We start from the raw sequence: 13,930 nt of genomic DNA, 5'->3' as shown, positions 1-13,930 counted from the left end.
TATTCCTATCAGGCCATGGCCATCTCCTCCCGACCCTGACCCACAAAAACTCTCCCCACCAGACCTCCTGACAATCACACTGCTGGGTCTGGAGTCTTCTCTAATCCCAAGGAATTGGCAGCTCCACACGACAGCTTCACACTCCCACGGGCTATCAGCACTTCCCCTCCCTCACACTGTACAGATCTGGCGCAGCCTGCCTCCTCTTTTCTCCACAGAACTGAAGGTCCAGCTCTTGCTAAGGGATTCAAAGCTTGGCTAAAAACTGGCTTGGAAGGGAGCCCTGGAAAGGGAAGAAGGGATGTACAGCAGTTCTGCCAAGGAAAAGATGAGTTCTATAAAAGAGAACATAGGCTCTGCAGTGGCACAGTGTGAAGCCTCCTGCTTGAAAGCTTGGGTACCTGTAGCATGGTCTAGAATCTTGGCCCTACATTCTCCAGATTGCTCCCCGCCTATGTGGGCCATCAAATACCGTCAGTACAAGTAATGGAATATCTGCTGTTTTACAGTTTCAGACAATTCAACAGTTTTTCCAAAGCCAGAAGGATGCTTGCCTAAGAGCAAAGACCAGAATTTAAACTGTTACCTCACTCCTTTCAGAAATAAAGACTTCAGCTCTGAATTACAGACAGAAACACATCTGCTGTTACTAGATGACTCTCATCCCTCAGAATGAACCTTCGTGACACCTATTTGTTTAGAACAAATAGTATCTCAGGGCATCTTATCCTCCCCTTACAGAAGGCTGCCTGCACTGCCGGAAGCTGGTATTTCCAGTACCACCAGTGGGTGTGCTGCTGTTCAGAAGTGTCTTAGCCCAGCACATCATCTTCCTTTGTGCCTCTACTCCAGCCCACAGGTGTTTGTAGACCAAAAACCCAAGCAGCACCATAGGACTATGTGCCACCCCATCTGCCAGTGCGCGTGCAGCTGAAAAACACCTCCAACCTTTGCTATCCCACCAGGCAAAATCAAAATGGAAGGGCCAAGTTTATACAGAGTATACCCTGTCCAGTGCCACTGCTTTTCAAAATCCTATACTGACTGAACAGGGTGGTGGTTTCTCAGTTCCCTGAAGGAGAAAGCAGTAGGCACCTGGGTGCTGGCTACAGCCATGATGCCAGCCAGCACAAATTGGAGCAGCGAGACGTCTGTTCTAATTTGAGCCACAGCTGCAAAATCTTTCAGGGCCCACTCCAGAAGAGAAGCCATACAGCCTGGCTCCCTGCCAGCTCCTCTTGAGCTCTGTCCCCTTTTGCAGACCACTGAGTAAGGCTGGCCAGGATGCACGCCAGCTTTGCAGCCCCTACAGCCCCAAGAAGTGCTTCTGCAAGCTGTCCAGAGACAGTTCAGGAGCCAACAGCACAACAGCCACTGCTGAATGCAACTAAGCACAAAATCCTGCCTTGAGTCCACACCCAAACGCCTCTCCCTGTGCAGAGCAGCTTTATTGCATGCACTCGGGAGCTTCTGAATGCAAATTGACAAAGGGAGAGACACTGTTCCCACACTGCTCTTAAAACATTTACAAAGATATGTCACTTTAAGCAAGTTTATAAAAATTGCAATTAAATCCAGGGAGCAGAAATGGTTTCAGAAACAGAGTGACATGAAGCCTTTCTATCCAGCCGCATTTAAAAATTCAAGGGAACTATATAATTTCAACTCAAAAACTTCACCTAGCAGAAATTACACCTAGATGAAACTGTTAGACAAGGAATAACTGTAGAAAGAATATCCCACTCCCGATGGAACCTTAGAGGACATTGGTGAGAAATATACTACTAAGCTGTGACACAGATACTCATTACAGGCATTTGGCTGGGAACAAACATCAAGTATTGAACATGGACGTCATTGGTTAGCAAAAATATTTACTGTGAAAAAGCATTTGTGCAACACTGAAATAATCTGACAATTAAAACGTACATATTCTTTCACTTAGTGTGGGTGGATCAAGCAGCCAAGAGCATTGTTTGTGAGATTCTCTACAAGGCAATAATGATTGGATTTATTGGTGGGGCATGTTTTGAGAAGAGCAGAGCTTGAACTGCAAGTGACTGTGTGCTTCCTGCTCATAATTCTGAGCTTCAGAGCAGCTCACTTAAAAAAACAAACCCTAGCCAGAATTAAATTCTGTTTGGATTTCTAATTGCTGGATTCTAAAGACTGCACTGGAATCAGTTCTCAAGGATTTCAGGAAAAAAATGGGTTTGCCTCTGGGTCTCATCTGAAATCTCACTGGGAAAAAGGCCTTGTGTGGGTTTTAATTTTGTTTATGGAAGGTCTAATACAGGAGTTCTCAGCCTTGAGATCCTCACCAGGTTTAAGGAGATCCATGACGACTCTATTTTTTGTTAGGTCCACCAAGGCATAGACCTCAAAACAGATTATGGAGTGAAAATACTGACTTAATGGGAATGTTCCGCCACAAAAGAGTGAGCTCTTTGAAGGACTTAAGAACCTCTATTACAAGAGTTGAGCATCTCCATCCTTCATATACCACCTCTAAGGTTTTTCCAACAACAGAGAAAGGATATTGCACTACTGTTCCATGTTTAAATCCAGTATCTACGTAGGAATCCATTCTTCTCTCTGTTAATTTTTCTTCACCTAATCTATTTGCAAACAATATTCTCCTTCTGCTGAGAAGGAAAATTAGGAAAGGCAGTTGCAGGGAAGTAACTGCCAACACTGACAAATGGCTGCTTTCAGTTTTAACTTCTGAAAGAGCTCCATGCACTGCATTCAATATACAGAGTGCAATTGTGATTACACAAAGAAGCTATTGGGAAGAAGGATGCAAAAGACATCTTCCCCTAAGTAATTAAAGCTACCATGATTTTGAATCCTATAGGGGAATAAAACAACCAAAAACTCTTATTTCAAATACTAAATATAGTCTTCTTCCCCATTTGCTAACTATACAACAAAGTACACAAGCATGCTCCTGAAAGATGTTTGCACATGATCAATCAGTACAGAATGAAAAGTTAGTTTACTGCTAGTTTCCTTGCTTTTCAAAAAGGCTTAAGAGCTTCTGCACTCCATTTAGGTAAATGGATTGATGATGCCCAGATACTGGATTTCCTAGTGCACTTCAATACTATTTATCTTTCTTTCCTCTTCTCTTCCACTGTACCAAAGAAAAGAAGGATGTCAGAGAATTCATTTCATACTTAGAAGACAAAAAAAAAAGTAAGTAAAAGGAAGAATTTCTAGACAACAAATTGTGCCAACCAGACCTGACACGCCATATACAGTTGCTTTTCTCTTGCAGAGGTTCCAAAAAATCTTCCCTGACTTTTTCTTTTCAGTAATATCTTCCAGCCAGAGAGAAAAAAAATGTTCAAGAAGGTGTTCTTGGTAGATAGCCTTGTGCCCCATTCAATAGGCAGCTCAGGACACAGCTGAATCTTCACAAATAACGTTGCTTTACTCCTAGAACCTTCCTGCCTGATCACAGAAACTATGCTGTCTGAAGGGGATTTGGGGGGAAGGTGATGTTTGGGAGTGGGGAGGGGTGTTTTGCCAGTATGTGAGAATAAGTACCTCCCTTACCCTGGGATTCACAGCCATCTAACTATAAGAGATCTTGAACCTCAAGGGAAGATGACATAAGAGGGAGAAAGCAATTGAGAACATGGGTATCAGTTATTCTGATGTTAGCTGTTCACTGAATTAATATAACATATATATATATATAATGTATATATATAATATACAATATAATTCTGTGAATCCCTCAATATAAACAACATTCCCCAAAGACATTCGCTTCTTCCAATACAGGGAGCTTTTTCTTTTACCTCATGGTTTGCAAACTGGAACACTGCAGTTAAGCAGCTTCATACATTCACTTTTAGAAGTACCTCTCAAATCTTAGGATTTAATAGAACAAATCTGTCCACAATAATGTGACAAATGCCCTACTTCACACTTCCTGTCACGAAAAGAGTTAAAGCCTCAAAGCAACCCTGCAGCCCACCCAGGTACTCTGCTCAACAGGCAAGAATTTTCCATTTTTAGCACTGCCTACAACACACACACATACACTTCTGATCTTTCTTTTGCACCGAAAGAAACCGAACTATTGCATATCCCCGAGATGGCTGACCTTTGTAACGGGATCTTTAACCAATGACTGTTCAATATTTTAACTTCCAGTCCCCAGCAATGCTATTTAAGGAGCCATCTGAGACCTCTGCTGCTCCCAAGGTTCCTGCCTGCAATGCGAAGAGAAATGAACTATTTTTTTGCCAGTTGCTTAGCAACCAGCCTAAGCTTTAGCAAAAAAACCAACAGAAGGAACAGCCTAAATCAGAAAATTTGTCTGCTGTTGCTGCAGAATTATGTATCAAATATATTTATATCTTTCTTTCTAACCTTCTGGAAAGCTGTATGTTGGCATTGCAGACATGGCTGAGTCAAACTTGAAGCTTCTTGAAGCTACCAAAGACATCCGCTTTTGCTGCACTGTTTTAAATAAGGAGAAGTATTCCTTTTTTGGGTGCAACACAGATATGAGCAGCTCAGACATTAGCTGTCTCTATTTGGGCTATGACCAGCACATATCAGCAACTCTCAAAGGGCTCAGAAACCAAAGTTCATGTCTGTGTAAGGCTGGTTTCAAAGCCCTAGAAGTGCTGCTGGCGCAAGCCCTGGGCAAGGCTGCTTTATCTCCCCTGCGGAGCAGCTGAAGGGAGCACCATGACTGCACTCCAGGCTCTGGGTCAGCTGCAGCCTGCTCCCTCCTAAAACCAGCTGAATCACAGGTGCCAAGGAGGATGCAATTATTTCCCTTTGTATAGCATCAGATGCTTCCTTGAAGTGCTATGTTATTAAGAACCATTCAGGTAGACAAGTGTGGCTCTTTCTTCCTTCTTGTCTTAAACATGAGCAAACACAAGAAGGCTAAGAGGAGACAGGAGCATTTTGCGCAGTTGAAATCAGGTTTCTCTGCTTGGTTTTGCAAAGTGCCATCCTTCTGGCTTCAATTCCTCTACTGGCAGCCATTCAGAACAGGGGGATCAGCAACCACACAATTGTTTTTGGACTCATGCAATTGCTGTCCTGAAGGCAAGCACTGGGCTGATGTGATGGTGTTCTGCAGGCACCGGCAGCCCCAGCACAAGGTCTGCTGAGCACAGCTCTTGCCTCCAGAGAACTTCCTCCTGCTCCATTGGACTCCCATCACAGAGGCTCTTCTCTGCAGCCTCTCCACCAACTCCAGACCTCTTCTCTCATTGACATCCTGCTGTTCTTCATCCCCTAAATGAGTATGAGAGAGTGAGGGGCAAGGGCAGATTGTCTCCCCTCAGCAAATACTCCTGACATCCCTCAGGAAGGCCGAGACTGTATCGCTCCCCATTTCTGCTGTCAGGAAACATATAAACAATCCTAGAGCTTTTAAGTCAGTAATGAAAAAAACAATAATAAATAGAGCAGAAATATTAAATTTGAGCATGAAAACGTTTCATGCAATGAATATACTAGCAATAAATATCCACTGGACATGAAAGCTGACTAAGACTGCTGCAGGTTGAAAGGCTCAGCTAGGACATCCAGAACTCATAGATCAAGTACATTCATCATTCACCTAATAATTTCAGTTCTCCCTGCAGCAGAATCCTTCCTCACCACTCTTGGGGAAACAGCACATCACCGTCATGAAAGACAAATACTGTCCCCTTGGACTGGTACTTAAAAGAGAAGCATCAACACTGCTTTATGCGTGCTTTCACAAGGTGCACTGTTTATTGGTTCACCTTTCCCTTCAGCTGCAGCACAAAAAAAAACACGTGATGCAGAACCAGAAAACCATCAAATACTGTTGATCTAAGTCAGAATTCAATCCCATGATGTACCTCAGGGTCTCTAATCCCAAAGAGCTCCAGTGACATTTTGGGACTCGGGATGGGTCCTGTGTGGGGCTGTGAAGTGTGGAAAGGGACAAGAGTCTGAACATGTAACTGATCCAACTGGTCTGAGGCCAGAGAAATGCTTGCAAGTGCACGAGGACCCTATTTCACATCCCTCTTGCCTATAATACATCACCTAGACTGACAATTTTGCCTCCAACTTCAGACACCAGCAGCTGTGTGCTGGTTATCACCATGGCCTTCAGTGCAAAACATTTAGCTGAAAAGCTGCAGATTCTCATCGTACGCAGTCTTCTACTCTGTAAATACAAGTTTGCTCCTTTGCCATTCTTCTGAAAACAGGTCATTTTTACTTTTTGAAAGTCTCAAGACAAGCAGATGCAACCTACTGCACTCATTTTAGGCTGGCAGCAGGACAGTGGCTCATCTCACAGCCTGAGGACTGTGCCAGATGGCATCAGGCTATCACAGTGCTCACCACTGGGGCTCGGTCAGTCTGCGCATGGCAGGCACAGGGAGCTGCTATGCCCACTCCACCCCTGGCTGTCATGTCACCAAATTACGAATGTTACTACCAGCAGAAGCAACTCAAAGCATCTGCGCAGAGTTCTGCATCGCTTTCTAGCAACAATGCAGAAGCACAAGGGTTCTGCATCAGTCTGATTTAAGCTTTTCTCTCGCCTATACAGAACTACACTTGCTGAAACAGGACATCTCTCAGTCTTCCCTTTCTATAGCAGGTATGTCTCATGCCATTGTCTATGCCTTCCCAGCATTTCATCTAAAATTGTCCATAAAAGTATTTCAAATTTCAGGCCATACTGCAATCATAAATTTTAAAAAAATGCTCCTTTTGTTTGGAAAATGCACAGTACGTGCATTCCCAAGAACAGCCTTAAAAACAAACGAAACAAAAAACCACAAGAAGAACCAGATGACACCATTTTTCTCATTAAGGGAGATTCTGAGAAGCACAGGCAAGTTAAATTGCTGTCACTCCATTATTTCTACTGCTTTAAGTGGATAGAAGAACAATAGGAAGGTTATGCTTCTTTGAGCTTTCTTATTCACTGTTTTATAAATCCCTAAGGCCTTGCCTGCTCTGTAAGAAATTTCTGAAGTGGCATGCCTATTTTTATTAAGGCACATCCTTTTTAAACTAATGAATAAACTCAAGCATACACACAGTAACAATCTTAGCTGGTTGACTTAACATTCACAGTGATCACTTGTGAAAATTGAGAGCCACCGTTTGGAAATTTTTTGGCTAGAACAACACAGCACAGAACAGGGGACAAGACAGACCTTTACAGCATTTTTAAGAAAGTCAGATTGTGCAAATCCTAAAAATGTATTTGAAAAAAAAAAAAGAAAGAAAAAAAAAAAAAGACCAAGTTCCAGCATTCACAGGTTGGTGGTAAAAGGGTTCCTGTCATGCCCAAGATTTATGAGCACAATTTGCTGTACTGCAGAACAAGTAACACTGCAGGATGTGAGATTTCATTACCAAGAAATAAGATCAGGAATTGGCTGTGACTGAGATAGGTGAAAATAGATCTTTTACCTATAAAACCTCATGTGTGCTCTCCATTCTGCATTCTAGGCAAGCTACACTGTTATCAGCAGTTCTTCCTGCTGCACTAGAGTACTTTCATGTAAATGAAATCTGTTCTGCTATCAAGCTGCAAAGAAGAATAAAAATGTATGCTGTATCTCCCATTAGCAAGATGACGCATTGCAGAGTATACGACAGGAACCCTCAGAGAATACTTGTGGATTAGGAGCGAAATGCTGCACAGGCAAGATTGCTGTGTAAGGGAATCTCCTCTGCCCCATAGGAGGCTCAGAAAATTGAGAGCTTTTACGTTAACAGGCAAGATCAGGCCACTTTACCTTCTAAATATTAGAAGTTCAGGCAAAAAGACATGACATAATAGGATATCTGAAAAGATAGGACAGAGTTACAGAGATATGGATGCTTACGTAGCTCTCTCATGTATACAGTAGCTTCTAGAAAAGCTGAGAAGATATGCAAGTGTATAAGGAGGACAGACTTCTCATGCAAATTGTTAGAAGCTAAAGATCAAGCTCCATCTCTCTCATTTACAGACAAGTCTAAGAATAAACCAAAGTTACTCTCTGGATACACTCTCAACTATCAGCAATTAAAATCCAGGTTTGCTCTAGAACAGATGATTCAGGTTACAGCACTGTTTGCCATCAGAAATAGGCTACACAACCTTTAATGGCAATAAACCTTCCAAGTTAAGTCAAGAGAGTTTATGGGTAGATACTACGCCTTCCATCACTGGGTATCTAGTCATTGTTACCCTGAATATCAACAAATCAGGTTTCCAGAGGATTTGGAAAGGCAGAGAGGGCAGCTATGTGCTAGCTCCAGCTGAATGCCCAGGGGAGCTGCACCCAACTTCTATAGCCCTCAACTGACAAAGGCCAACGCAAGGTATTACCACCATGACACCAAGCTTGCTGTTCCCCTATTCCTCCAGGAGCTTCATATTTCCGTGTATGTGACTGAGTCAAGCTATCATTTTCCATATCCAATTGTAATCCACGGTGTTACACAAATCACCAGTGACAAAAGCTCCACACAAGCTCCACAGGCAGTCTTTTCCAGTGTACTGCAATTCATTTTTTTTCTTCCTAATTGGAAACATGAACTTGGGTTGCTGCAACTGGAAGATACCACATCTTATCCTATTCATTACAGACAGAATGAAACACCTCTTTACAAAAACTCTTGAAGATTTGTTTATCTTGGTCTTTTTTTCCCTCTCCCTTCAAGGCTAAATTTTTTTTTTTGCCTTTCTCCACAGTGTTCTTAACTATACCCTTAGACATCCTTGATGCTCTTAATAGACCTTCTCTTGTTGGTCTGCCATTTTCTTAACCCAACAGCTTAAGGCTTTGTCTATGCTCATAAAAAGAAAGGAATCCCTTCAGACATTTTCCACGCTTTACTGTCACTTATAAATTGCAGGATGACAATTTTTTTTGCAAAAGTATTACACTGTGTATTTATCTCCAGCTTTCACTCCAAATACAGTTTCCAATTCTGCTCAAGGCCATGAAAGGCCAAGAGAAGGTATCATGTGGCTCGTGATAGTTAGTTGGTGATCTCTGCCAAGTTCCACCTGACCACATATACTCCATGGGCATGCAGTATAAGACTATGCTATAACGGTCTTTTACCACACAGCATTAATCTGCTCACAATTCCTAACAGTTGTAGGTAGAGACTCTCAGCACAAACCAGTTTTTTTTTTTTTTTTTTTTTTAATCACCTACTTTTCCTGCAGGAAATCTCTTCTTTTAAGACAAGATTTGTACTACCTTTGCCTATCTTTTGCAACCAGACTTCAGACAAATCAGTGGCTTACTGGTAACTTTGACAAATACTACATTAATTTTAAAAAACTTGTGTTAGGACAAAAGTACATGCATTCAAACATCCTTTGTTTTTCTACAGAAAAAGCATCAACATATTCTTGAAAATCTTTAAGGTCTCTTCCAGTCCAACTCATGCTATGATCAGATGGAAAAACAACTTAAAGAGACGTTAAGTCAACTGCCCAAAAACACAGAGTTGATTGACAGTGAGACATCAGTAGCCATCTTATGCTAAGACTCTTTACGTTGAAACAGCATGGAATGGAAAGGAATATAATGCTTGTCAATCCACAGCCATGTGTAAAATCCATTTTCCCTCTGATAATGAAGATTAAACACTACATGGAAAGAACAGTACAGGTTACGAAGCGCACATACACGAAGTGCAATCAAAGTCTCAAAGGGGAGCACTGTCCTTTCACATAAACTGTCTGGTGGCGCCTACCCACACAAAACACAATTGAACACATTCAAAAAGATAACCTAGATGCATTCCACTGGAGGAAAAATTGCCATTTTAAAGTCCTTTGATTTCAAATTTACCTTTCCACAAGCCACCATGGACAGGGCAAGCTGGTACCAGAGGTGGAATTCATCAAATGCAAACTTCATGGCTCTCTCCAAGCACTGAGAAACAAACATTGGAGAAAAGTCAGATTTTTTTTATTGTTGTTTAAATATACATCTGTCAAGACTGATGCTTTGGCATGACTCAGAAATCAAACAAGGAGTGAAAACCAGTTGTGAAGAAGGTCAGGTTGTTTTTTTGATGATGACATCATCTTCCTCCTCTTAATTAATGGGGCCTGCTAGCATACAACATCACTTTAAATTAGGACTGCTTTATTCAAGTGCCTACATAAAAATTAGCTTAACGTCTCAAACAGTTCTGGCCTGTGTGGCTGTAGGTCTGCAGCTGTTTCTACTAATTGTCAAATAGCATGCTTGATTTTTCACCTCTCTGATGAAGAACCAGCAGTTACAGACTATATGGGTCACTCTTGCACATTTCAACTGGAAGTTGAAAGAGAAGCCAGAGGTACCTCAGAAAGCATGACATACTGCCCTCTTCTGCCCAGAGTGATGCTGAGAAGGTCATAGACTTCAGAAGCATCCCGAAAGCTGACGGCACGGTCATCCTGCTGGTCAGGGGCACGGCTGATCACTGCATCCCGGTTTGCCTGGGTACAGATATAAATGGACAGTCAGACATCAATACAGCAACAGAACTGACACCTTCAGAAGTTCTGCCGATCACCCATAGCATGCCAAGTAAAATCACCAAGTTTGGGTTTTTTTTAATTTTTTTTTTTTTTTTTTTAATTAAAAATACAAAAAAATACAGAAGATGTTCCCATGCAGAAGTAGACTTGATTTTTATCCACACTCAAAGTAAACTCAAAAAGACAGCTGCACATACAGAAAGGATCTGTATGAATACCTCATCTGGTTTGTTTCACAGAATCAGAAAGTTAGAAAACAAACCTAACAGATTAGATTCTCCATAATCAAAAATCCAAAGCTATCCTTAATCTATCACAGAAATGTTTGAGTTGGAAAGGACCCTTCAAAGGCCATCTGGTCCAACTCCCCCCCTGCAATGAACAAGGAAACCTACAGCTCCATCAGGTTGCTCACAGCCCCATCCAGCCTGACCTTGAGTGTCCCCAGAGATGGGACATTCATCACCTCTTTGACAACTTGTTCAAATCTGTGTTCTTTATTAATTCAATTGCCTACAATTGTGATGTTCCAAAACATCATATGTCATAGACTGAAATTTACCTCAAGATCCCAGCCTCTGCTTTCTGTGGACAATGAGGAAAATCTTAATCCCAGAGTAAAGAGAAAACTCCTTCTATTTTCCAAACATTCAGGCTGGGCTTCACTCAGCCTGCCTGACCTCTGAGAAAGACAGAGCTGTATGCTATTGAGCATGCTGACCACACAGAGACAGCACCCCAGGCATCCCAGCTCAGTGGGGTGCAACATAAGAAAACATTCAGATCTGACACCTAAAAGATCAGAAAAATTAGGACACTGCCAACAATTTCACCCAAAGCAAACACAAACAAAACATTCCCTCCCCAAAGCAAGGAGGTTATTTCTTTTTAATTGCAGGGAGATTTTTTCTTTTTTCCTAAAAAGGTTAAACATGAGAATTAAATGAAATAAAAATTTCCAGAACATACAGCCCTTGAAACCCACACATATTTTAGTATGATTAAGCTGTAACAGTATCGTCATTACATTATCTGTGTAGTACCCAGTTCCAAGCACTTTATAACAGCTGAAACAGCAAACACAGTTACTGACAACCAAATCACAACCAAGAGCCATACAGTGAATGCATTTAAAGTCAAACTGACAGGTCAGACTCAGTACAGTGTTTGGATCATGTGCAAAAATTTATACCACCTCTTGTAGCAAGAAAAGTGGTTTCTTTCTCATGTTACTGCAAAGGACAATTAGTGATCAAAAAAGATAGTTCAGAACAAGACGTGTTGAGAGACACTGCATAAGACAATGAGAGCAACTTCAAACAGAAAATTCTGCAACCAGTGTTGAGAAGCATGGCTCATCTGTCTTTAGCAGATATAACTAAAAAAATTCTCCAGGCTCTGTTTGGATTTAACTCCAAGACACTTAAATAAATAAAATTTTTAAAAGCCTCTTAAAAAAAGCAAAGAAAGAAAGCTTCCGAGATTGTAAGATTACTACTTTAACAAGAGTTAAAGCTTATACAGAACAATTCTCATTGCCATGTGAATTCTCCTATGTATATACAACAGCATTAACATGATTTTCTACATCATTTAAATGATGACTTTTTTTTGGATAGAAAATAGCACCCTCGTGTTCTGTAGTCTGATCAGCCTCCCATTAGAATCAATTATAGCCTGATGCTTTTTTGGGTATCCATCTAGCACCAAGCTACGATTTCTGAGTTGCCGCATTAGCACAAATAGAAAATTAACTAGAACTGGAGAGTGCCCATTAACATCTGCTAGCAGATGTTGGTGCTAGATACAAAAACATGCCCTAATTCCACAATAAGTAGGAATGGGATGTATTACTAGGAGGTAATGTTCTAAAATTGCAGTCATACTGAACATATCGTACACATTGTACTTCACCTAGGCAGTGAGTAGTTAAAAACAACATATGCATAGGCATGACTAATGTTCTTTACAAGGTCATAAACCGTATTTTGTTCCATCTTTTAAATCTCAATGCCACAGAAGGTCTCTACAATCTATCACTCTACTTCCGCATACAAAAGTTGCCACTGAGCAAATTTATCAAGTCACTTCCATCCTCACAACTTTTAATGGTTATGTAAATACTGACCCTATCTTCAATTACTAATTCCAGCTATTCAAAAATCAAGAAACCCTTATGTTAATGCAGAGCTGTTTATAGAACACCAAATCTCACAACAAACTGATGCATTAGTAGTAGAAAGAGCATGGATTGTGTACGAATAAGATAAACCATCATCCCGAGGCTCAGGGTACCATTTACCTTTGCAGTGTTACATACAGAAGGGAAGAGGAGGGAAGTGTGAATCAATACTTCCTGAAATCCCCCAGAAAAATGCAAATATTTCTTTGGCTTCTAAAGATGATGGGTGCTGTGATTGTAGCACCATTCTTCCTGTCTTTGTTTATGTTTGTGTAAACATCACTGGGGCAGCCAGAAATCCTGACAGTCACTGGTCAACACAGGTGCAAGCCATTTCCATCATTTAACACCCGTGTTTCTGCTCTTTACACTAATTTTCCTGAACACAACTGGAAAAAGGGTTATTTCTCCAACACTGATCTCTAAATAGAGCATCGGTAAGCAACAATTCCCTGATTTGTCCCACTGCATTATTTTCTCCTCCACTCTAAGCAGAATCAGAAGAGCTACAAATACATTTTTGACACCCCCATGTGTGATTCTTCCCTTTACCACTGTCACACAGATGTGCCTCACTGCACACGGGCAGGATGGAGAGCGGGTGAGTCACGCCGGCAGAAGAGACCCTCTGTAAGAACGTGTAGGATGGAGAAGGTCGCTAGCAGCAGGACTGACTTGTATTCACAGAGGAAAATATAAAATCAATCCCTCTCTATCTGGGGTAACACGGCAACCCAGTGATGAGCTGTGTTTGCATATTTTGGGATTCATTACAGACACAACACCAATAACAGCAAGCACCCTCCTAGCAGTGGCAGGATGCATGCACCCAAAAGGGCTTGCAACTGGTGCCACAAGCTCACACAGCTTACCCCATGACGGTGTCTCTGGCCCAGCACAGGCACTCCAGCTGCACAGGCCCAGCCAGGTTACAGCAGGGAATGTCTGCTTTGATGCAGATCAGCAATTGGCCTATACAGTCCTGCTGAGCTGTGGACAGCTTGCATCTTCATACCCACATATACAGCACATCTGCATCAGGACAACCCACCTATCCACAGGGATTTGCTGTACGTCACTGACATTGCTGTGCCACAGCCACGTGATAATTGCAGCTTATTTATGGTATGTTTATTACATGTATCTGTAGAGAGGAAAAGGCCCACAGCAAATCCAAACAGCCATTACTTCAGCAGTTATTACACACACATATTTATGTTGCAGAAAATCGA

General features: G+C 41.6%; 1 protein-coding gene across 5 annotated transcripts in view; it reads right to left on the bottom strand.

The window, feature by feature from the left end:
* The window catches only part of TTC7A (tetratricopeptide repeat domain 7A), a gene marked incomplete at both ends in the record, with an annotated part of 161,190 nt that overhangs the window by 111,434 nt on the left and 35,826 nt on the right, over positions 1-13,930 (bottom strand). For all 5 annotated transcript variants that reach the window (XM_079532944.1, XM_079532945.1, XM_079532947.1 and 2 more), the window contains 2 exons: positions 9,837-9,920; positions 10,337-10,474. In XM_079532944.1, coding sequence (XP_079389070.1) covers positions 9,837-9,920; positions 10,337-10,474 — 222 coding nt within the window. The remainder of the gene's footprint in view (positions 1-9,836; positions 9,921-10,336; positions 10,475-13,930) is intronic.

Source organism: Tetrao urogallus (genome assembly GCF_951394365.1).
Source record: "Tetrao urogallus genome assembly, chromosome: 2".
In the NCBI taxonomy this organism is placed as follows: Eukaryota; Metazoa; Chordata; class Aves; order Galliformes; family Phasianidae; genus Tetrao; species Tetrao urogallus.
The sequence above is the reverse complement of the archived record's forward strand: the minus strand, read 5'-3'. Positions and strand labels throughout refer to the sequence as shown.